This window comes from Adiantum capillus-veneris, chromosome 20, assembly GCF_014529385.1.
Source record: "Adiantum capillus-veneris isolate H3 chromosome 20, ASM1452938v2, whole genome shotgun sequence".
Classification (NCBI taxonomy): Eukaryota; Viridiplantae; Streptophyta; class Polypodiopsida; order Polypodiales; family Pteridaceae; genus Adiantum; species Adiantum capillus-veneris.
Genome location: NC_140950.1, coordinates 132686448 through 132709705, shown reverse-complemented (window position 1 = coordinate 132709705; position 23258 = coordinate 132686448). Strand labels below are relative to the sequence as shown.

Here is a 23258-nt window from a genome sequence, read left to right as displayed (position 1 = left end):
GTAACAAACTTGGACACCCCAAGTCGGGAATTTGGCACACGAGAGGATCACTCAAAAACACTTCACAACTTTATCACAATTCAACAGAGACGACACGGCCCGGCGTAGTTGTGTGCCCAAAGGTATTGGCCCCAAAGTCTGGCACCCTTTTCGGTATTTATTTTTATATTAATGAGAAAAGTACAAAGTCCGCGGGCCCTCTCTGCTCAATGCTCGTCGGTAATCTGAGTGGAAGAAAGGCCCTAGGTACATATATAAAGGCCCATGGCCTCTCAAAGCAGTACATGAAAAGCTTCAAGTCCCAAAAGCTTGCACAAAAACCAACCTTTGTAATTTGCGGAAATCCGTACAAACGCCACGTCAACAGTCGGCGTGAAACGCGGGGCTGTCCGTACAGCCTTCCACGTCAACCAGTCTACGTGTTGTCCTTATTTTTTTAATTTGACTTTATGTCCCCAAGGGCCCCATCGGACACGACCCTACAAACTGGAACAACTTATAAACTTTAAATCTTTCATTTTCCAATTGGACATGCTATGTCACTTGAAAGAATTGTAATCGCCCTCGATTACGCCTGCAAAAAAATTAGACACAAGCGACAAAACTAGTTCAATAGACACTGACTCTAAGTATCGATGCACTAGACGACACAAATCCAACACTTGCACAAAGACGACAGTCACTGTACAGCCACATCACATTCAAATCAAATCACATAATATCCATCGAGATCTAGGACCATGATCTCCCGGCAACGTGTTTACCAATCGCATCTAGATCCACACCGGACCTCACTGATGTCAGATTGAATTATTCTTATTGCTATCATGTCCATAGAATCTCAAGACCGAAATGCTACACTCATTTCGTCTTTCAAACCTGCACTCAAACACCATCACACGAGAGCGCACACATAAATCAGATTCATTTTCGAGAATACCCATTTCCAACTTCATTCATAAAGTCATAAAACTGACTCTCAGCACATCAATATCCCTAAAATCCAAAGGAAAATCAGTGACTGTATTCCACTTGGGTAATCTGTGATAAAGGAGCGGAGTAACTCCCCTCTTGTGCACTCTCGTCTACACCAGATTCACCCCTGCTACCCTGCTGATACGTGGGATCTCTCAGAATAGACACAGTTAGACCGAAAGCCTCAAGGTAAAGTTCCAATATCTGAGGAGTATCTGCTAGGTCCTCCTCCATCCACTTCGCATCCGATGCCGGATAGTTCTTGAATTTCACTAAGAATCGCCGTATCACTTTACCTTTCACTTTCCTTTCCTTGTGAACCAGCATTTGTTCAAGAACAAGTATCTCCTCGCTCTCTTCTACTTCAGCTTGCTCCTCAAGCGACTAGCACCTCACCCTTAAAAGGTTTCAAGAGACTCACATGAAAATCATTGTGAATCTTCCAAGTCCTAGCAACTTCAGTCTAAAGGATACATCATTTATCTTTTCTTGAATCTGGAAAGGGCCATAATATCACATACTTAGCTTTGGAAAAAGCCGCTCCTTTCCCTTTCTTTTTCTGAGGCATGCCTTCTCAAATCGTAAAAGCACCCAATCATCTTCTTTCAACTGCAAGTCGTGTCGATGTTTATCAGTTGCCTTCTTATGCCGTGCTTGAGACTTCTCAAGAGCCTTCGAACCTTGGCAAAAGCGGTGTCCAAATCTCTCGTGTATTGATCCGCTTCAAAAATCTTGTCTTTGGTGCTTAGAAACGGAGGAACCTTCTTAGCACCCTCCATTATTTCAAATGCGCCTTCCCCATCGATGAATGAACCGTGTTGTTCTAGGCAAATTCCACCAAGGGTAAGTACTTTTCCCATTGATTCTTCTGATCCGAAATGCAAGACTTCAATAAATCCAAAACCACTGAATTTGCTATTTCAGACTTCCCGACTGTCTGCGGGTGGAATGAGGACGTGAATTGTAACCACGTGCCAATGTTCTCCCAGATTGCCCTCCAAAACAAAATGGTGAATCGAAGGTCTCTGTCTGAGACTATGGACTCAAGCATGCCATGTAACCGAAAAATTTCTGAGATAAATAGTCTCGCCAAATGGTCGGGCTTAATTGTCTTCTTTATCGGAATGAATTGGGCCTGCTTGCTAAATCTGTCAATGACTATCCAAATGCCATCATGCCCACTTTGGGTCTTGGGAAGATCAAAAATGAAATCCATAGCAATACTTTCCCAAGGGCGGGAGGGTATGGGTAAAGGTTGTAGAAGTCTTGGTGACTTATGCTTGTCAAACTTGACCTTTCGGCATACTAAACAACTGCGAACAAACTCGTCCACATCCTTTTTGAGCCTCGACAAGTAAAAGTAACCCTCAACACCCTTCAAGGTATGCCACGGTGGCCTCAAAAAGGTGGAAAGTGGCACTTTGTCAAAACCTTTTCCCACAAAGATTGTGTAACACACAACATCGTTTTCCGCATCAAATAGCCGTCTCGTATGGAATAAATAGCCTACAACTACCTCCCCACTCTGTATCCGGTGAAAGATGTCTGCAAAGTCAAGATCTGTGGCGTATTGATCTACCATACCTCGAAGCTTCAATGATGTATCGCGGAAATAGCCAAAACCAAGGGCTTTCGAGACAACGCATCTGCCACTAAGTCCTTTTGTCCCTGAACATGGACTATTTGGAAGTGGAACTGCGACAAGATGTTAGCCCACCGCTTCTGCATTTCCGAAGCTTCTTCTACGACAAGAAGTAGCGTAAAATCTAATGACCTCTAAAGACGGTAAAGTCAGCTCGGAGTGGGTAGTGTCGCCACTTCACAAGAGCATGGATAGATGCCAACAACTCTTTTTCGTAAATCTGTGCAACCAACTCAAGACGTGAAAACATCCTACTCTTGTAAGCAATTACATGACCTTCTTGCATCAAAACTGCTCCCAGACTACAACCGCAAGCATCACAGTAATCTTCGAATGGCTTTTGCAAGTCTGGCAAGGTCAACACTAGTCCAATAGTCAACTTTTCTTTGAGAGTCTGAAAAGCAGTAATCTTTGTCGGTCCCCAAGTGAAAGGAACCCCGTGAGTATATGCAAAGAAGAAGCTATCTCTGCTAATTTTCAAATGAACCACCGGTAATATGAACACAAGCCCAGAAAGCTTCGAACTTCATGAACATTCTTTAAATTGAGCCAATCACGAATAGTCTCAATTTTAATCGGGTCCATCTTTACCCCTTTTGCTAAGACGATGTGTCCCAAGAAGTACATCTCAAGCAAAAAAAATCGCTCTTATTCGCATTTATAACCAATTTATGCTTCCGCAGTGCTTGGAAGACCTACAATAGGTGGTGTCGGTGTTCTGCTTCATTCTTGGAGAAGACAATGATGTCGTCAAAGAAAGTGCCCACAAACGATCGTTACTCTCTGAAAATCCTATCCATCATTCGATTGAATGTCGCTGGAGCATTCGTAAGGCCAAATGGAATAACCAAATATTCATATAAACCAAAAGTTGTCCTAAAAGCTCTCTTGTAGACGTCTCCAAGAGCAATTCGGATCTGATGATATCCACTCTTCATATCAATTCTATTGAAACAAGAGGACCCCTGAAGTCTCTCGAGAATATCATCATCCTTGGAATAGGGAATCTGTTCTTGATGGTGATTTTATTGAGAGCTCTATAGTCAATGCACAATCTCCACAATCCATCTTTCTTTAGTACTAGCAATACCGGTGAACAAAAAGGCGAAGTGTCACATCCAACCCTATGTGTTCGTGGACAAGCTACATCACGGACAAGGGTTCAACCAATCCAGTCAGTCTAGCTTAGGAACTGTTCTGGCACTTTTGTGAGTCTGTTCGCAAGCCGTGCATGCCCAGGCACCTAGAATAGATGCATATCCTCTGGTTGCACACAGCATGATCATCAGCATTACCATCAGAATCCAACAGAATCCATCAAGAGCATTTTTACAGTGCATAGACCTATTTTCCCTATTTTTCACATTTTTCACTTATTATTTTTAAGTGACTTTTGTTGGAAAGTAGGTAGGGCAATTTTACTAAGTTTGTATATAAACAAACCTAGCGCTAGCACTTTCTGGCAGAAGAGGCAGCAGGAGCACACGCTCAACAGGCAACTTCTCAGCAGAACCCCCAAGAGGCCTAGCGTTTTTGCATCACAGCAGAGGGCTGGCGTTTTTAGACTAGATCAGCCAACGTTTTTGTTCTTGCAGATTCCTGGCGATAGCAGACCAAGCAGACTCCCGAGCGTTAGCAGATTCTCCATAGCCTGACCATTTTCAGCCCTAGCGTTTTTGCATCTGCAAGACACTTTAGCATTTTTGCAGATCTTCGCGACGGAATCCCCACAAGCAATCAGCGTTTTCAGTTTTCAGCAGTCAAACTCCACAGCAGAACCCCCGAAACCTCGCAGATCTCACCTTCCCGCAGCAGTTCCTCGCTGCACGGTCAGATTCAGCCCAGAAAACGCAGATTTCAGCATCTGCGTTTTCAGCACGTCGCCGTCGCCGTCGCATCGACATAGAGTCAGAATTCAGCAGATAAAGATTTGCAGATTTCAGCCCTTAGCATTTTCAGAATTCAGCCCGTCTCGTCGTCGTCCTCATCGTCGTCGACATCGTCGGCAAGTCCAAGCATTGTAGAGATTTGTGCAATCATAAGTAGACCGCCCTCGCCATAGAGAGTGGGGCCTTCGGAGGAGGGTTTGACAACATTCTGGTGTTGTATTCTCTTCTTTCTCTCTCTGTCTCATGCACCTTCATTCACAGTGTTCATCCACTTTGTTTGTGTCCATTGCACTCTCTCACTAAAGGAACGGAAGGCTCTACCTTCCGTAAGTAAAAGGAACCTTGAGCACAATTCGGAGCACTCATCTTGAACAAAGTTCAACATCACTTCCGCTACACCTTACACAAAGTGCTAGGTTGGATGAGACCTTTTTCAAGTTCTTTTACCTGGATCATTATTTCCTCATTTTGGGCTCGGCTAACTCGATACGGTAGCCGGTTTGGTGGCAATCGTGTGCTCCTCAGGACGAGAAAGAGGTAGCTCGCTTGCTAGGCCTTCAGAGAAAGAATCAGCATGTGCGTGTAGAAATTCTTGTCGTTCCTTTTCTAAATCAGACAAAGTCCATCATTCAGTTTCTTCAAGAAGATCGAGTAACAAATTTCATTAATTTGGAAATGGTCGAAGCCGATACAAGACGGACTCACCCTTCAGCTTTACATCAAGTACAATTTATCTGCCCCTCTCTATCACGTGACACATCAAACCCTATGTGTCCGTGGACAAGCTACAGCATGACCAGGGTTCAGTCGAGTCAAGTCAGTCTAGAATAGGAAGTGATCTTGCACTTTTGTGAGTCTGTCGCAGACCGTGCATGTCCAGACACTTAGATTAGATGCATATCATCTAGTTGCACACAACATGATCAACAGATTACAGTCAAAACCCATCAGGAGCATTTTTACAGTGCATAGACCTATTTTCCCTATTTTGACATTTTTCACTTATTATTTTTAAGTGACTTTTGTTGGGAACTAGATAGGGCAATTTTGTGAAGTTTGTATATATAGAAACCTAGCGCTAGCACTTTCTGGCAGAAGAGGCAGCAGGAGCTTCGGTTCAACGGGCACCTTCTCAACAAGGACCCCTCCCCAAGCAGTTGATCTAGCGTTTTCTGCAAGGAGATCCAAATTCAACCTTGTCGTTTTTGCATGAAATTCAGTCCTTGGCGTTTTTGCATCCAGATCAGTAGATCCTGTCACAAAGTGATGACATGGCGGACAGCAAAAACCCTAATTTCTGCCAAAAACCCTAAAATTCCTACAAACCCTAATTTTTGCCAGAAACCCTAATTTTTGGAAATCGCGGAGGCTGTTTTATTTATTAAAAAAAAAGATTAATGATGAGCCACGCAAATTGTGCTTTTTTCTCTACGCAATGAGAAAGAGAGAGAATGCTTTTGCTTTCAAGTTTTGACTCTCTGTGTGAGAGAGAGAGAGCAATTGCTTTTAATTTGAAGCTTTTGGGGCTCTGCTTTTGGGCATTCCTTGTAACCTTTAAATTAGTGGTGAGGGCCTCACTTCTCAGTGCATCTGGACGCAGAGTCTGAGAGTGAATCCCGATCCACTCTCTTGTACTTTGAAATGATTAATATAAAAAGAATACTGAAAGGGGCGCCAGTCTTTGGGGCCAATATCTCTAGGCACGGAACTCCGTCGGGCCAGTGCAAATCTATTGTGATCTGTGAATTGTTTTGAACTGGTTATTTGGTGCTATCGCGGTTGATTTTTGACTTGGAGTGTCCAAGTCTGTTACAGTGGTATCAGAGCACGGCCGATTTCTCTTCTACGGGAAATCCGATCCCCAATTTTTTTTTCCGCGGCACCTATGGCTTCATGCAAGGATCAGTTGACTCCCTCTGCATCTGGAGATGTGGGCTGCGATCGCAACGAAGATTCAGACAGAGAGTATGGGCCGCCTCGGCCTCCTCAGGCGGAGCGGCGAGAGATAGAGCGTCGCCAGTTGATCGGCGATGCAATGAAGATGATGCTCAATTTTGCGAAGGACCCAAGATTTGCAAAATATATGAGCAAGACTTCTCTTCAAGAAGTGTGTGAGCAGTGGCAGAAAACCACTACACCCACTCTCAAGAAACATTCTACACACAAGAAATATTCAGAGAAGGAATTAGAAGAGGTGGTTGATGCACGGATTGCTCAGCTTTTTGACGCGCAAAAGAAAGTCAAAAAGCACAGCAAAAAAAAGCAGAAGAAAAGCGCCGACTTCCCCGGATATTTGGGTCGTTTGTCAACTTTTGACAAGGCAAAGAAACAGAAGAAGCGTGTTCAATTTGAAGGAGTACCCAGTTGTTGTTGTTCTTCTTCTTCTTCTTCTTCTTCTTCTGACAGTTCTTCTAGCTCTTCAGATTCGAGCGAAGAAGACAGAAAAGGTAAAAAGCGAAGCAAGAAACAAAGCTTCGGAAAGGGGAAGAAAAAGGCAAAGAAGACTAAATCTCGCCCAGAGACTGACAGTTCTACTGAGGACTCGTCTACAGATAGCTCAGATTCTGATGATAGAAACTTCTATGCGAACAAGAAGAATTTTTACAAAGCCAACCAGTATGACTTTCTCGAAGATAAAAGCAAGAAAGTCCGAGAGTTCAAGGAAGGTGGCCACTCGATCAAGTTTGATGCTTTTTCAGGATACTCAGATGCTTCGAAGGCTTTTGTCTTTTATACAGCAGTTTGACATTGCTTTCACGGGAGGATGCTATTCAGCGCACTCCAAGATTCGGAGAGCTACCTCTTACCTTAAGGGGAATGCTCATACTTGGTGGTCCACGCTTCTTTTAAACAAGACTGTCCCAGTTAAATGGCTGAAATTTAAAAAGCTTTTTATTTCTTCTTGGTTGACGCAAGAATATGAACGAGATATACGAGCTGCTTGGAACCATCTTCGGATGACCAAGAAAGATACAATCAATGCTAATTGTGAAAGATTCTAGAGCTCTTTTCTACCCGCCTCTTCATTCAAGAAGATCTCGTTCAGAGAACAGATTGAGCGGTTTACCTTGGGTCTACCTACAGAGATCCGAGATCACTTCTTGGAACAGAAGCCAGCTTCTATTCAGGAGTTGATGAGCCATGCGAAGCGGGGCTTTGCCATTCACTCTGGCAGTCTGACCTACCCCACAGATGAGGCCATGACACAACGAGCCGAACAAACTTCTGGGAATGAAAGTAGAAAGAAAAAGAGCAACCCAGAGAAAAAAGATGCACGACCCAAGCTTACTCCTGAGGAGAGAGCTCGCTTCATCAAAGAGGGGAAGTGCTTTGGATGTGGGGAACATGGACATATCTCCGCGAAGTGCCCTAAAAAGGCACAGAAAGAACAGAATGATAAGAACGATGACAGGCCTGAGAGTTCGAGAGCGGCTGAGGAACGTGGCAGAAAAGGCAGATAGAAAAGCAGAACTGGTACCACATGGCGTGGGACCTGCATCGAATCTAATGAATGAAAGTACAAACTTTGCCGCTTTTGGGGCAAAGTGAAGGATCAAGAAGCTCTTTTGAAGGAGCCAAGGCCAACTTCTTTTCACTTGGAATTGGCGGCTCGATTTGGAGTTACGCTTGACAGACTGACGCCACAGGCGGAGGTAGTTCGACTGGCACCCGGATGGGATGTTGCCATTACACCGAGCATTGGCAAACTTCGTTTGCAATGACAGGGGTGTTCAGGGCACGCGAGTGACGTTCTACTCAGGATCCCTTGGTACCACAGGAACTACGCCGTGGTTGACTACCGGGTCGAGAAAGCGACTTTGATAAATGAAGGGCTTAGAGATTGTACTTGATGAACTTTAGTTTCTTACTCATTCTTTTGGGAGAGAACTGAACGATGGATAAAGGTCAAATATGTTTTGACTGATCAAAAGAACGCCAAGATTTTTCTCGACACTCATGCCGATTGCTTTTCAGAGGGCCTAAAGATCAAACCATTGATCTGATACCTGGAAGCACGCCACCGAACCGGCCACCTTAGCCGAGTACAGAATGAAAAGATTATGAACCCGGTGAAAGGCCTCTTGGAAAAGGGTCTTGTTCAGCATAGTACTTCACCGTATTGCTCTCCACTGTTGTTAGATTTGAACATAGACGGATCTTGGAGAATGTGCATCGATTATAGAACTATCAACAAAATCACCATCGAGAACAGATTTCCGATTCCTAGGATCGATGATATACTCGACAGGTTACAGGGATCCTCGTGCTTTAGAAGGATTGACTTGAAGAGTGGATATCATCAGATCCGAATCGCGCTAGGAGACGTCTACAAGACAGCCTTTCAGTCGACTTTTGGGTTATTTGAGTTTTGGTGATGCCTTTTGGCTTAACCAATGCTCCTGCGACATTTAACCGGATGACGACAGGATTTTTTTTCGAGAGTACAGGCTATTTGTTGGCACTTTCTTTGATGATATCATTGTTTTCTCCAAGAATGAAGCAGACGACAGAGATCATATGGTTCAATCAAAAGTTTGCAGAGGTTGCTTCCCCTTTGCATATCTTGACACAGAAAGGAGCCCCTTTCTCGTGGGGATCCACAGAGGTGACTGCCTTTCAGACATTGAAAGAGAAATTGACTACAGGACATGTTTAGACTTTGCCGGACTTGCAGAAGTCATTTGAAGTATATTGTGATGCTTGTGATCGTAGTCTAGGTGCGGGCTTGATGCAAGAAGGCCATGTCATAGCTTACGAGAGCCGATTGTTCTCTAGGCCGGATATGACTGCATAGATATATGAGAGGCGGTTATCCATGCTCTTACTCAGTGGCGGCATTACCTACTCGGAGCGGATTTTACTGTCTTTACAGACCATCAGAGTTTACGCTACTTCTTGTCACAGAAGCAACTTTCGGAAAAGCAGATGCAGTGGGCGAACATCTTGTCACAGTTTCACTTCCACGTGCAGGGACAGAAGAATGTGGTGGTAGATGGTTTGTCTCGGAAGCCGTTGGTTCTGGCTAGTTCCGCGATACATCATAGGAGCTTCGAGGATATGGTCGATCAGTATGCCACAAACACAAATTTTGTAGATATTTTCACACGGATACGGGATGGGGAGACAGTAGCTCGATACTCCCTTCGGGAAGGCTACTTAATGAGAAAGACTATGTTGTGCGTTACAAAGCCGTTGAGGGAAATAGTTATAACTGAATGCCATTGTCCACCTTTTATGGGTCACCGCGTCATTGCTACCACCATGAAGGGGGTAGAGAGATACTTCTTTTGGCCGAGACTCAAAAAGGATGTGGAAGAGTTGTGCGCAGCATGCCAGAAGGTCACGTTTGACAGGCATAAGGCACAAGGATTGTTACAACCTTCACCATGCCCACCCGCCCCTGGGAAAATATTGAAATGGATTTCATTTTTGATCTCCCGAGAACACAGAATGATCACGATGATTTTCCGATTACATGGCACGTCTGAGACGATTGTCTCCGACAGAGACCCCACATTTTTGAGTTTGTTTTGGAAGGCAATTTGGGAGAACATTGGGAGAACATTGGCACGTGGTTGCAGTTCTCGTCATCGTTCCACTTGCAAATTGACGGGCAATTTGAGATTGCCAATTCAGTGATTTTAGATTTATTGAAGTCTTGTATCTCGGATCAGAAGACTCAATGGGAAAAGAACTTACCTTTGGTGGAATTTGCCTACAATAACATGATACACTCTTCGACGGGGAAGACACCATTTGGGATTGTGGAAAGTGTTGCGAAGGTTCCATCCTTCCTGAGCACGAAAGATAAGATCTTTGAAGCGGATCAATATACGCGAGATCTGCATACGGCTTTTGCCAAGGTTCGTGAGACTTTGCAGAAGTCTCAAGAACGACAGAAAAAGGCAGCGGATCGCCATCGTCGCGATTTGAAATTGAAGGAGGATGATTGGGTGCTCTTACGTTTTGAGAAGGCACGCCTAAGAAAGAAAAAGGGAAAAGAGAGGCTTTTTCCAAAGCTTAGTATGCGATACTACGGCCCTTTCCAGATCACCGAAAAGATAAATGATGTCTCCTTCCGATTGAAACTGCCAGATACTTGGAGGATTCACAATGCATTGCATGTGAGTCTCTTGAAACCTTTTAGGGGTGATGTGCCTGATGATGGGGAGCCCGATGAGCAACCCGAAGTGGAAGAAAACGAGGAGACCCTTGTTTCTGAACAGATTTTGGCACAAAGGGATACGAATAAAGGTAAAGTCCGAAGGCGGTTCTTGGTTAAGTTCAAGAACTATTCTGCATTTGATGCGAAGTGGATGGCGGAGGAGGACCTCGCAGATACTCCTCAGATTGTGAAACTTTACCTCGATGCTTTTGGTTTAGCATAGTCTACTCCAAATGGAACCCAGAATTCAGCTTGGCCGGAGATTTGGTGCAATGGGATGCACAAGAGGGGAGTCACTCCACTCCTTTGTCAACAGATGCCTTGATTTTGATCCTAAAGTCACTGATGTCTCTTTGAGCTTCAGGGATACTGAGAGCGGACAGTATTCTGCTGGATGACTTTATGAAATGGAATTCCTGATAATGATACTGATTTGTTCTTGACTTCTTTTGAGTGCAGGAACTGATAACCGAAATGACTGCAACATTTTGGTCTGATTGATCTCGAATAGACATGGTTGCAATAGGGGTTAGTCAATCGGACATCGATGAGGTCCCGATTGGACCTAGATGTGATTGCTAGCTACATTGCCGATAAATCATGGTCTAAGATCCGAATGAATGTTGAACGTCATGTGATGTCGTGTGATGTGACTGTCGATTTTATACATGTGCTAGATGTGTGTTCCTAATACGTAGGTACTAACAGTCAGTGTCTGCTAAGACGGTTTATGGCTTTTGTCGGTTTTGCAGGCGTAATCGCAGTCGATTACAATGCTTTCAAGAGGGGGGTATGTCACAAAGTGATGACGTGGCGAGCAGCAGGAACCCTAATTTCTGCCAAAAACCCTAAAATTCCTGCAAACCCTAATTTTTGCCAAAAACCCTAATTTCCGAAAATCGCGGAGACTTTTTTTTTAAAAAAAAATTTAATGATGAGCAGCGCAAATTGTGCTTTTTCTCTACGCAATGAGAAAGAGAGAGAGAAAGCTTTTGCTTTCAAGTTGACTCTGTGTGTGAGAGAGAGAGCAATTGCTTTTGATTTGAAGCTTTTGGGGCTCTGCTTTTGGGCATTCCTTGTAACCTTCAAGAGGGGGGTATGTCACAAAGTGATGACGTGGCGAGCAGCAGGAACCCTAATTTCTGCCAAAAACCCTAAAATTCCTGCAAACCCTAATTTTTGCCAAAAACCCTAATTTCTGAAAATCGCGGAGACTTTTTTTTTTAAAAAAAATTTAATGATGAGCAGCGCAAATTGTGCTTTTTCTCTACGCAATGAGAAAGAGAGAGAGAAAGCTTTTGCTTTCAAGTTGACTCTGTGTGTGAGAGAGAGAGCAATTGCTTTTGATTTGAAGCTTTTGGGGCTCTGCTTTTGGGCATTCCTTGTAACCTTTAAATTAGTGGTGAGGGTCTCACTTCTCAGAGCATCTGGACGCAGAGTCTGAGAGTGAATCCCAACCCACTCTCTTGTACTTTGAACTGATTAATATAAAAAGAAATACCGAAAGGGGCGCCAATCTTTGGGGCCAATATCTCTAGGCACGGAACTCCATCGCGCCAGTGCAAATCTATTGTGATCTGTGAATTGTTTTGAAGTGGTTATTTGGTGTTGTCGCGGTTGATTTTTGACTTGGAGTGTCCAAGTCTGTTACAGATCCACAGCAAGGCACAGTAAGACACAGCAGAAGCCCCAGCGGAGCGTTAGCAGTTTTCCACAACAGAGCCCAAATCAGCCCTAGCGTTTTTGGGTTGCAGATCCACCTCAGCGTTTTTGCAGATCTTCGCGATGGAATCAACCCTAGACTCAGCGTTTTCAGTTTTCAACAGTCAGTTTCGGTTATAGAACCCCCAAACCTCCCAGATCTCACCTTCCCGCAGCAGTTCCTCGCCGCACGGTCAAATCCATCGAAGTTTGCAGATTCAGCCCGAAAAACACAGATTTCAGCATCTGCGTTTTCAACGCATCATCGTTGCATCGTCATCGTCCACATCGTCACCGACATAGAGTCAGAATTCAGCAGATAAAGATTTGCAGATTTCAACCCTTGGCATTCTTAGATTTCAACCCGTCTCGTCGTAGTCCTCATCGTCGTCAAAGTCGTCGGCAAGTCCAAGCATAGTAGAGATTTGTGCAATCAATAGTAGACCGCTCTCGCCATAGAAAGTGGGGCCTTCCGAGGAGGGTTTGACAACATTATGGTGTCGTATTCTTCTCTCTATATCTCAATCTCAGCACCTTCACTCACAGTGTTATCCACTTTGTTTGTGATCATTTGCACTCTCTCGTTAAAGAACGGAAGCTCTCCCTTCCCTAAGTAAAAGGAACCTTGAGCACAGTTCGAAGCACTCATCTTGAGCAAAGTTCAACATTCACTTCCGTTGCACCTTACATTGGTATCAGAGCTTTGGCAGTGTTCTGTATCGCTCAAGGAAAGAACCCCAAGAATTTTTTTTGCTTGTTGCGGTCGCGCGAAACCCAAGTCGTCTTGGGCGTGTCGATTCTTAATCGTGTTTTTGAAAAGTGACAGGAAACCCAAGAAAGAAGGGCTTGTCCAGCCTCCCCTTGTGTCTATTTTCACTCATTGTGTAAGGTGCAGCGGAATGAATGTTGAACTTTGCTCAAGATGAGTGCTCCGAACTGTGCTCAAGGGTTCCTTTTACTTACGAAAGGGAGAGCCTTCCATTCCTTTAGTGAGAGAGTGCAATGGACACAAACAAAGTGAATGGACACCGTGAATGGAAGTGCATAAGACTGAGAGATAAAGAGAGAAGAGAACACGACACCAAAGATGTTGTCAAACCCTCCTCCGAAGGCCCCACTCTCTATGGCGAGAGCGGTCTACTTATGATTGCACAAATCTCTACAATGCTTTGGACTTGCGGACGATGTCGACGACGATGAGGACGACGACGAGACGGGCTGAAATCTAAAACTGCTAAAATCTTTATCTGTTGAATTCTGACTCTATGTCGGTGACGATGTCGATGACGACGATGCAACGACGACGCGCTGAAAATGCAGATGCTGAAATCTGCGTTTTCCGGGCTGAATCTGCAAACTACGCTGGATCTGACCGTGCGGCGAGGATCTGCTGCGGGAAGGTGAGATCTGCGAGGTTTGGGGGTTCTTCTGCGGGTACTGATTGCTGAAAACTGAAAACGCTGAGTTTAATGGAGGTTCTGTCGCGAAGGTTTGCAAAAACGCTGATGGCTTTAGGTTGAGGCAAAAACGCTAGGCTGAAAATGGTCTTGCTACAGTGAATCTGCTAACGCTGGGGCTTTTGCTTCTTGCTATCGCCAGGAATCTGCAAGATCCAAAAACACTGGCTAATCTGGTCCAAAAACGCTAGGTGTTGCAGTCTCTTGCAAAACGCTAGCCTTTGTGGAATTCTGCTGAGAAGTTGCCTATTGAGCAAGATGCTCCTGCTGCCTCTTCTGCCAGAAAGTGCTAGCTCTGGTTTCCTTATATATTTCATTAGCAAAATTGCCCTACCTACTTTCCAATAAAAGTCACTTAAAAATAATAAGTGAAAAATGTCAAAAATAGGAAAAATAGGTCTATGCACTGTAAAAATGCTAATGATGGTTTCTGACTGGAATCTGATGGTCATGTTGTGTGCAACCAGAGGATATGCATATATTCTAAGTGTCTGGACATGCATGGTCTACGAACAGACTCAGAAAAGTGCCAAATCACGTCCTATTCTAGACTGACTTGACTGAACTGAACATTGGTCATGCTGTAGCTTGTCCACGGACACATAGGTTTGGATGTGTCACGTAACATCTTGCTGATCTAAATCAATCAACTGTGGCAATTCACAATGGAAATGCCAATGCTTGGTGCTCATTTTCTTGTGCTCGTTCTACGACTGTGTCGTGCCAAGGAAGAGACATGGAATGTGACATCCGTGAATGCATACTCTTCAGCTTTTCATGAATAAACCGCATACATCCGTGCTCATTCATGATCAAACGCGCTCAACGTACAATATGTCATACTTGTGAAAAGAAAAAGGGGTCACATAAGGACAGTGACTAAAATACAGGAAACGATCACGAATGAAACACTCAAACAATGCGTGCTGACTAATCATGCGAACACATAGTACTTCCTGTGAGGGTTCTTTGGACCTAGGCTCGAGAGCAAAGATCGGTTCTTCGTGTTTGATCGAATCTTCTTGTGGGGGTTCTGTGGACCTCGACTCGAGAGCCAAAATCGATTCTTCGTGATCGATTGAATCTGCAACGAGGTTAGCTTCGCTAGAAAAAGCATCAACTAAACCATCATCCTTGTGAACAATCACATCATCTTTATGCAAATCATCATGCTTGTGAGAAATCACATCTGGATCATCATGCAAACCATAATGCTTGTCATTGTCATTCAAATCATCATGCTTATCATTGTCATTCAAATCATCGTGCTCATCATCATGCAAATCATGTGTCATGCTTGGGAGAAGAAGAGACTGAGAGAGTCTCCTTTTCCCGTTCCTGTTGCATCTGTGCCTGCACTTGAGAAAAGAGACGCAACATCTCTTTCACTTGTTAGCACTCTGCGCTTCATACGCTAACCGTCTTTCTTCGCACTAGCGATCGAATTCGGCTTGTCTTTCTTTGGCTTCCAAGCGTTCTTGCTCGTACTCACGCTCTATGGTTGCCACTCTTTCTTCGTAGTCACGATCTATGGCTGCCCTTCTTTCTTCGTGTTCTAACTTCCTGTCCATAAACAATTGCGGCAACTCCTTCGTAGGAATTAGTGCAATCCTTGGCGTAGATGGGAAAGGGGGAGGGTCGGAAAAACCTCCTGGTGGGGAAAATTCTTCTTCGCCTCTCTCATGCTCATCACCTCCAAGCGAAGTATCCATTCCGCTTATTGGCGACCATGCCATTGCATATGCGAGGTGATAACCTTCCAGTCAACAATGACAGAAGAAGCAAAGGGGCATCTTGGAAAGTGTCCTTCAAGATGCCCAAAAATAACCTCCCAATATGTCGGCTGCCAATGACCAAAGGATTGCATAACAATATGCTCACATATGTGTGACACCAGAAGTGTCCAGGGTTGTTGTGTTGCACCAAGATTGGTAACAATGTAGCTTTCTGAGCCAAAACATGAGTGCACAAATCCAAAATATTCAAGCCGACAAGGTGCTTGGGAGAACACTTGTCCAGAGACAAAAGTCGGAGACCTTTCTTGTGAAATGAAGTGCGCAAGAAGTGCTCCAAAAAAAGCAGACATAAGGTCTTGACCATGCAAGGATTACTCCTCTTCGCTCAAGGAAGGTCGCAGACTAATCTTCGGGAGACTATCTACCCCCTCGTCGGCGCACCCCGCATGCAACACCCGGTATACAATTGGTTGCTATTTTCTGACTCTCAAGGCGCACAGCTCTACGTGCAATGGCAGGCCTACGGTTCCAAGAGTGGGAGGAGTATACACCAAAGGGCTCCCAACACAACCAAAAACACGAGAAAAAAATAAAACTTTTTGGGGATTCGCAGATTAGTGCAAAATATTCAAACCTCTGATACCAATGTCCACTGCAGCGGAATTAAATATGGTGAAGATCTAGTTTTACACTTCCACAATCCTTCTACTTCTTTCCTTGCATTAGTAAATGTTTTGTGCTTCGATGAATGTTCCTTTTATGTTCCCCTAAAGAGAGGGGTTAAGAGAATGCAATACAGATGTGTAGAGGGAGAGAGAATGTCACAAATTGCTAACGTGTCAAGTCAGTGAAGAACAGAGACAACCTTCAAATCATGGCCAAGGGGCCTAAACCCTAAGAAGAACAAGTAACAGCAGAAGAAGAAGTCCTACCAGCTTATGGAACCCCGTCCAATGGGGCCCCAGTGACATAAAGGCATAAAAATACAGAAAGCCCACACACGCGCGCGCAAAGGAATGACCTGGCAGCCGTACGGATTCCCGGAATTCACGCTGTCAGGCTGTACGGAAAACCCGGATCTCCCCGTTTTGTGCTGGCTACTAACGTGGCAGCCGTACGGATTTCCTTGATTTACACTGGCAACTTTTGGGCATCGCTTTTGGACCAGATGCTTTTGAGTTTGAAGGCTTTTCATGTAAATTGCTTTTGGGCCTAGGGCCTTTAAATGTGAGGCCATGGGCTCATTCTTTGGCATGCTTCTGGACGAAGGTGCAGAGGATGGAGTACCGGCTTGTACTTTGATGATGCAATATAAAGAAATATCGAAAGGGGCGCCAAGGTTTGGGGCCAATACTCTCTGGGGTTGAATTCCGCCACTCCGTGTCGCATGTCGTCTCTCTCTTTCAGTTCACTTGTTATTGAAGTGCTAAAAGTCTGTTCAGTCTATTCTTTTCTATTGGCATGTGGTACCCGTCTTGTGACAGTGGTATCAGAGCATCAAGCGTGTGCTTTCCTGAAAGCATACGGGTCCTACAAAAGAGCAGACAGGACTACTAGAATTTTATTTTGAGTAGCTTCGTGCTTCGAGTGACTCCGGACTTATTAGCCACTCCCACCCTTACTTCATCGTGCATCGGACGCGCTCCCGTCTTCACCGCTCATGTCTTACGGGGCATAAGCCATAAAGATCACTTACAAGAGGGATCCAAGATTTGTTTCGAGCTGCTGGTTTTCTCAGAGGCAGTGTCATGTAGTGGTGGAAGTCTATAACTACCAAGCCGCACACTCCAAGGACTTGGCAAGCTTTCAAGTAAACAAAAAATTGCCCGAAGTTATATGGTTTCAGACATCTTCCTTCGGAGTGCAACTTCTGGCAGAGAGGGGTATCCTAAAATGCTTGCCATGGAAACCCTAGCAGATTATAACTTGAAATTTCTCGACATCTCTCAGTAGATGTCTCTTCACGAGCTGATGACCTTGGAGGTCCGATGTAATTTCTAGGTCTTGGGACTACCATCACCGCCACAGGAACTGTCTGTCCAAGAGCTGATGGACCATGCTGTGGTCGGCTACGACCTTATGGAAGGACCCTAACCCTAATTTTTGGTGCAAGTTTCAGGATGGAAAGTCGGTCAACTTTTCGAGCTCGATTGATGTCGAGATTGCTTTTTAAGTTTAAAATCTGTTTGAGAACTTGTTTGGTGATCGTGTTTGAAATTTGTTTGAAATGGATGGTATTTGTTTTGAACTTGTCTTGATGCCGATTTGAATTGTTTGACTCTGATTTTCATACTAGTTTCAATGATTGGTGATTTTACTCCCGGGTGGAGTACTGAGAAATGATGTTTGAGAATGCTTGTTCATATTCATGGCCCGCACCCTTAAGTTATTTGCGGGGGGAGTATTGAAATGTTTGAAAAGTGTTGTTTTTGCTCATGGCCCAGACCCTTCTGGTTATTTACAGAGGGAGTATTGTTGTTGTTACTCATGGCCCAGACCCTTGTGGTTATTTACAGGGGGAGTATTGTTGTTGTGACTCGTGGCCCGGACCTGGATGGTTATTTACGGGGGGAGTATTAAGAAGTCTGAGCAGTGGTTACTCTCAACATCTCCAAACGACACAAGCTGCGACCGGGGGGGCGTTTGGTTGTAAAAGGCCTCTATATCTCATGGCCCGGAGTGAGCGCGAGCAAGCGCGCTTGGCGGCCGAAGAAAGAAGGGTAGCCTTGGAGCGTAAGCATAGCAAGCGCGCTTGGCGGCCGAAGAAAGAAGGGCGGCCTTGGAGTTAGAGCGTGAGGCGCAGAGAGACCAACGCATGCAAGAGTTGGTCCTACAGGTACTTAGCTCAAAACCCGAGCCGGTCAAAGATGTTGGTAGTTCATCAAGTAGCTCAAGCAGAGATCCGGACTCCAAAAATCCCGTCACTGAGAAGTTGACATTTCAGTAAGTATGGCGGTAAGATGGATGCTACTTTTATTCATTCTTGGTTGCATCAATTTAATGCTTACTTTGCGACAACTAAGAAGACAGGAAATAGCAAGGTTTTGACGACAACCATGTACCTTGCCGGTGAATCGGTGATGCCATTAATTGGTACCACGCATGGCAAGAGGCACAGTTAACCGCACACCTAGAGGAAGCCGAAGAAGACGCACCCCTTTCCACATCTAACCCTATGTGCATGTGGACAAGCTACATCAAGTCTAGGGTTCAGGTCAGCTTAGGAAGTGTTTGGACACCTTCATGATCCTGTGCGCAGGCCGTGCATGTCCAAGCACTTATAGAGTAGTTGCATATCCTCTGGTTGCACACAGCATGATCATCAGCATTACAGTCAGTAGCCATCATGAGCATTTTACAGTGCACAGAACCCTTTTTCCCTTAGCCATTTTCACTTATTACTTATTATTAATAAGTGACTTTGTTGGAAAACCGGGTAGGGCAAATTGGCTAAGTTAATATATAAGGAAACTAGCACTAGCACTTTCTGAGAAGAGGCAGCAGAAGTCCACCAACTTACAATGCACCGTCTCGGCAAGACCGACAAGATCACCTAGCGTTTTCCAACCATCAAGACCCTTGGCGTTTTTCACCAGCACATCGGCTCTTGCATTTTGCAGATTGCAGATCAGCCCTAGCGTTAGCAGATTCCCAAGATCAGCATAGCGTTTTTGCATATCAAGACCAATCTGGTGTTTTGCCACTTCCAGATTCTCATCAGCGTTTGCAGATTCCCAGCAACATGATCAGCCATTGCATCAGTGTTTTCTGTTTTCAACCTAGACTCTGCAATAGCAGCCCCAAACCTTGCAGATATCACCAACCGCATAGATCCTCGCCGCGCGGTCAGATCAGCCAACGTTTTCAATTTCAGCCTGCTGACCGCAGATTTCAACATCTGCGGTTTCAGTGCATCATCGTCGCGTCGTGACCATCGCCGTCCCCACCGACACAGTGTCAGAATTTAGCAATTAGCAGATTTGCAAATTTCAGTCCCTAGCGTTTTCAGTTTTCAATCCGTCTCGTCGTCATCATCATTGTCGTCGACATCATCAGCAAGTCCATTGCATCTAGACCATTGTACCAGATTTGTACAACCAATAGCATAGACCTCTCTTGCCATAGAGAGTGGGGTCCTTGGAGGAGGGTTTGACAACCGTCTGGTGTTCCCTCTCTCTCTCTCTCTCTCTCTCTCTCTCTCTCTCTGGAAAAAGTCATAGGGCTGTATATTACTGAGTACAATATAATCCCCAACGGATGCCAAAATAGCCTATCACGTGGGGTGTACAAGCTGAATGTAAGGAGGAGAGCCACTATAGTGACAACTCGACTAAAACAATCTCATGGTGGTCGGTGTGACGACGGGAGGAGAAACCACCCAGGAGGGGCATAATGCCACGTAATCTGTCCACCTATAAGTGTGAAAAAGAGTGGGGATCGTGCCCAATGCCGAAGGAAGGCAAAACGGCGAGCCTCGGCTGCTCGAGATGCACCTGAGGAAGAATCCCACTACCAAATCAGGGTGTGAATGATATCCAGCCAAATGGCAGTGAGGGTATTCTGAAGGAGCTGTGGAGCCGCACTGAGAATGTGGAGACAACGAGCTCTCCAAACATTCTATAGTGTAATACTAGTGATGACTCAAAAAACCTCATCACATGTCTGAGAATCCCCTGCCAAGCAATCTGTGGTAGCATAGCCAAAGTCCCTCGCTGATAACCAGCCGAGGAAGGCATAAAGGCTTGATCTGTGTCTGAGCCCTCGTAAAAAAGATGGGGCCGGGCATCGGCATCAACCATGAGACAGATCCCCAAGTAAGAAATCCATGTTGAACACCTGCTCTGCTAAGTAGAAAGCAAACTGCAAGCCACACTACATGGGAAGCTGAGCATGACCAAAGACAGTGTGCAGGTCTCTCTCTCTCTCTCTCTCTCTCTCTCTCTCTCTCTCTCTCTCTCTCTCTCTCTCTCTCTCTCTCTCAACACCTTCATCATAATGTCATTCACTTTGTTTGTGATCATTTGCACTCTCTCACTTAAGGAACGGACGGCTCTCCCTTCCGTAAGTAAAAAGAACCCTTGAGCACAGTTCGGAGCACTCATCTTGAGCAAAGTTCAACATTCATTTCCACTGCACCTCTCTCTCTCTCTCTCTCTCTCTCTCTCTCTCTCTCTCTCATGGAGAGATATCTCTATAAAATCTGAGTACAATAGAACCCTCGAGATGCTAGAAATAGCCTATCTTGCAAGCTATATAGGGCTAAAAAAAACCAAGGGTCGATATGGAAGAATCCACCAAATACAACTTCTCAAGATGGGATATGAGAGGAGTGCAAGATGAACCAATGCGGTGGGGAGCAACGCCACTGAATTGGACCTTTGAAAAAACTGAAAAACGTCTGAGAGTGAGCCCATAGTCTGAGAAAAACAAGCCTACACTTTCCCCCTGCCCTTGAGGAACCTGGTATTGAATCCCACTAGCTACGTAGAGTGTGGATAATATCCACCCAAATGTTTGCAACGATGTCCACAGTAGAGAACAGTGCAACACTAAGAACGTGACAGCAACGAGCTCGCCAAACATTCCATGATGTAATGGCAACTAGCATACAGAACACCTCATCTTGGAATTGAGGAGCATCATGTTGCACATCCCCTCTGGGTATCATACTCAAGGTCCCCATTAGATACCTTGAGGCTGTCAGCATAAAGATTGGATCCGTGGCAGCACCCTCAAAAAACAGATGACTGCCAAGACAATGCCTCAACCATGAGACTGCTCTCCACGAGAGAAAGCCAAACTGGAACCTGCTCTCGAAAGAACTAATGCAAGAGCTCTATAAACAAGGCTTGATAGATCATAGTCCATGACACCCTGAGCTGCCGTTAAAGTATGATCAATCAAAGCATCCATGATAGGTGAGGATTTCCAACTTTGACCATGCAGTGTTTAGGATCTATAATGTAGCATGCACGACCCTCTCAGCCAAGAAAGACAGGACCCCATTTCCAACTTGAATTAAATTTGAGAACCGGATATACTTACATTTCAAGACGAGCAGAAGGGGGTTGCTTCTCAGAGAGCCTCAGCGGGGCAGGAGATGAGGGAGTCACAATGCCAGCAATGTATGCAAGTGCAATGCTCAAAACTAAGAGGAGGTTGTCGACGGCCGGCTCCCACTCCAGAGTATTTGCAGCCCTACTGAGCTCAGTCAGCAAGCCGCCATAGTTGCAGATCATCCGCCTCCTAATTTCGCGGGGGAAACGAGGTGACTCCACAAATCTACATTCTACACCACCTCTCTGCAGAAGAGAGCCACCACAAAGGCCTGCGCACACGCGCGTTGGAGTGCCCCATGGAAGCTTGTTGGTCGAGCTGCGTCCCCGCCACGCTGCCCTTTGAACCCTGACAGTGGAGCACGCTTGCTGTGAGCAGGATCCCTGGTGCATGCGGAGCGCCATGCCACCTCTGCTCTTGCACATTTGCCAGAATCGACGCGAAGACACTTAAATCGGCCGGCACAGCTTTGAGCGTTGTCCGGCCTTAATGTGGGTCCTTTTATCTTATCGTGAAACCGGCTCGTAAGGCCAGTCCGGTTCCAATTGCCTCCATCTTGTATGTTGGCTAGGCAAGGGGTTCGTAGCTTAAGTGGGAGTGCACGTCCCTCTGAGGCCGTCCAATTGTGTTCAAGTTTTGCTGCCTGCACATCACGCTGAAAAACAGGATTTGTGGTGGGGGGGGTGGGGGGGCCTCGTTAGAGTTGTGGCAGGCCCGAAAATGTGGTGCTTTCTCTTGCTCCAGTTTTTGCTCCATTAGAAACATGCCAACTTGGACACATGTCCCTTTCCTTTTCTCTGTCTCCGTGTCCTCTAAACCCATCCTAATAAACTCATGGAGAGAGAAACAATATCCAAGCTTTACACATTTAACACCAGCACAATCTAATCTATCATATCATATAATGGCTAATGGCGGAGAGAGACAGCTGTCATGTGTCACCATATGCTCTCTTCGGCTGGGAAGGTGGGAGGAGAGTCCAAATTCCTTCTTTCTTCTGTGAAAAAAATATATTCTATCAAACAATGGCAGAGTGAGGCACCTGCCTCACTTCGATTGGGAAAGGTGGGGGGAGAGTCAAGACTGCTTCTTTCTTCTGTGAAAGAAATTCAATTTTTTGGGACTTGGACGATTGGATCTCTAATGGGTAAATAAATTCTAGACAGAGACTAACACTTGTAGAGTTCCATCCCATGGCATTGAAATCCCTCTCTATCCCGAAGCTTGAAATAATAAAGTTGAGAACCTTTTTCATAGAGTGGTGTGGAAGACTCGTAGTGGGTAATTGCTTTGGACGGGAGCTCTTCTGCTTTGTATTCATGAATTCAAATGGTGTTCCATCAAAAGCTTAGAGGTTCTTGAAGCTTTCCACTGCACCTATTAGCCCATGAGCTTGCACTCTTTAAGGTTCTTTCCATAGTCGTACTGCTACAAGCTCCGTGCATAACACATGCAAACCACAACTTATCTCAAATTTCCTCTCTCTCTCTCTCTCTCTCTCTCTCTCTCTCTCTCTCTCTCTCTCTCTCTCTCTCTCGTAAACTGTCTATCTGTCTCTAGATTAGTGGCAGTACTGATATTGAGTTGTTTCTCCCCCGTTATTTACAGACAGTCTTCAACAATGCCCAATATTTT

The 23258-nt window shown here is 45.1% G+C and overlaps 1 protein-coding gene across 2 annotated transcripts in view; it reads right to left on the bottom strand.

The window, feature by feature from the left end:
• LOC147433259 (phosphoglycolate phosphatase) overlaps nt 1-22102 on the bottom strand; it is a 77288-nt gene extending 55186 nt beyond the window's left edge. Inside the window, exon 1 of one of the 2 annotated variants that reach the window (XM_086492876.1) lies at nt 21612-22102. In XM_086492876.1, the coding sequence (XP_086349002.1) occupies nt 21612-22048 (437 nt within the window). In that variant the 5' untranslated portion in view covers nt 22049-22102. The remainder of the gene's footprint in view (nt 1-21611) is intronic. The other variant, XM_086492877.1, reaches the window with a different exon arrangement.
• Between the last annotated feature and the right edge of the window lie 1156 nt (nt 22103-23258).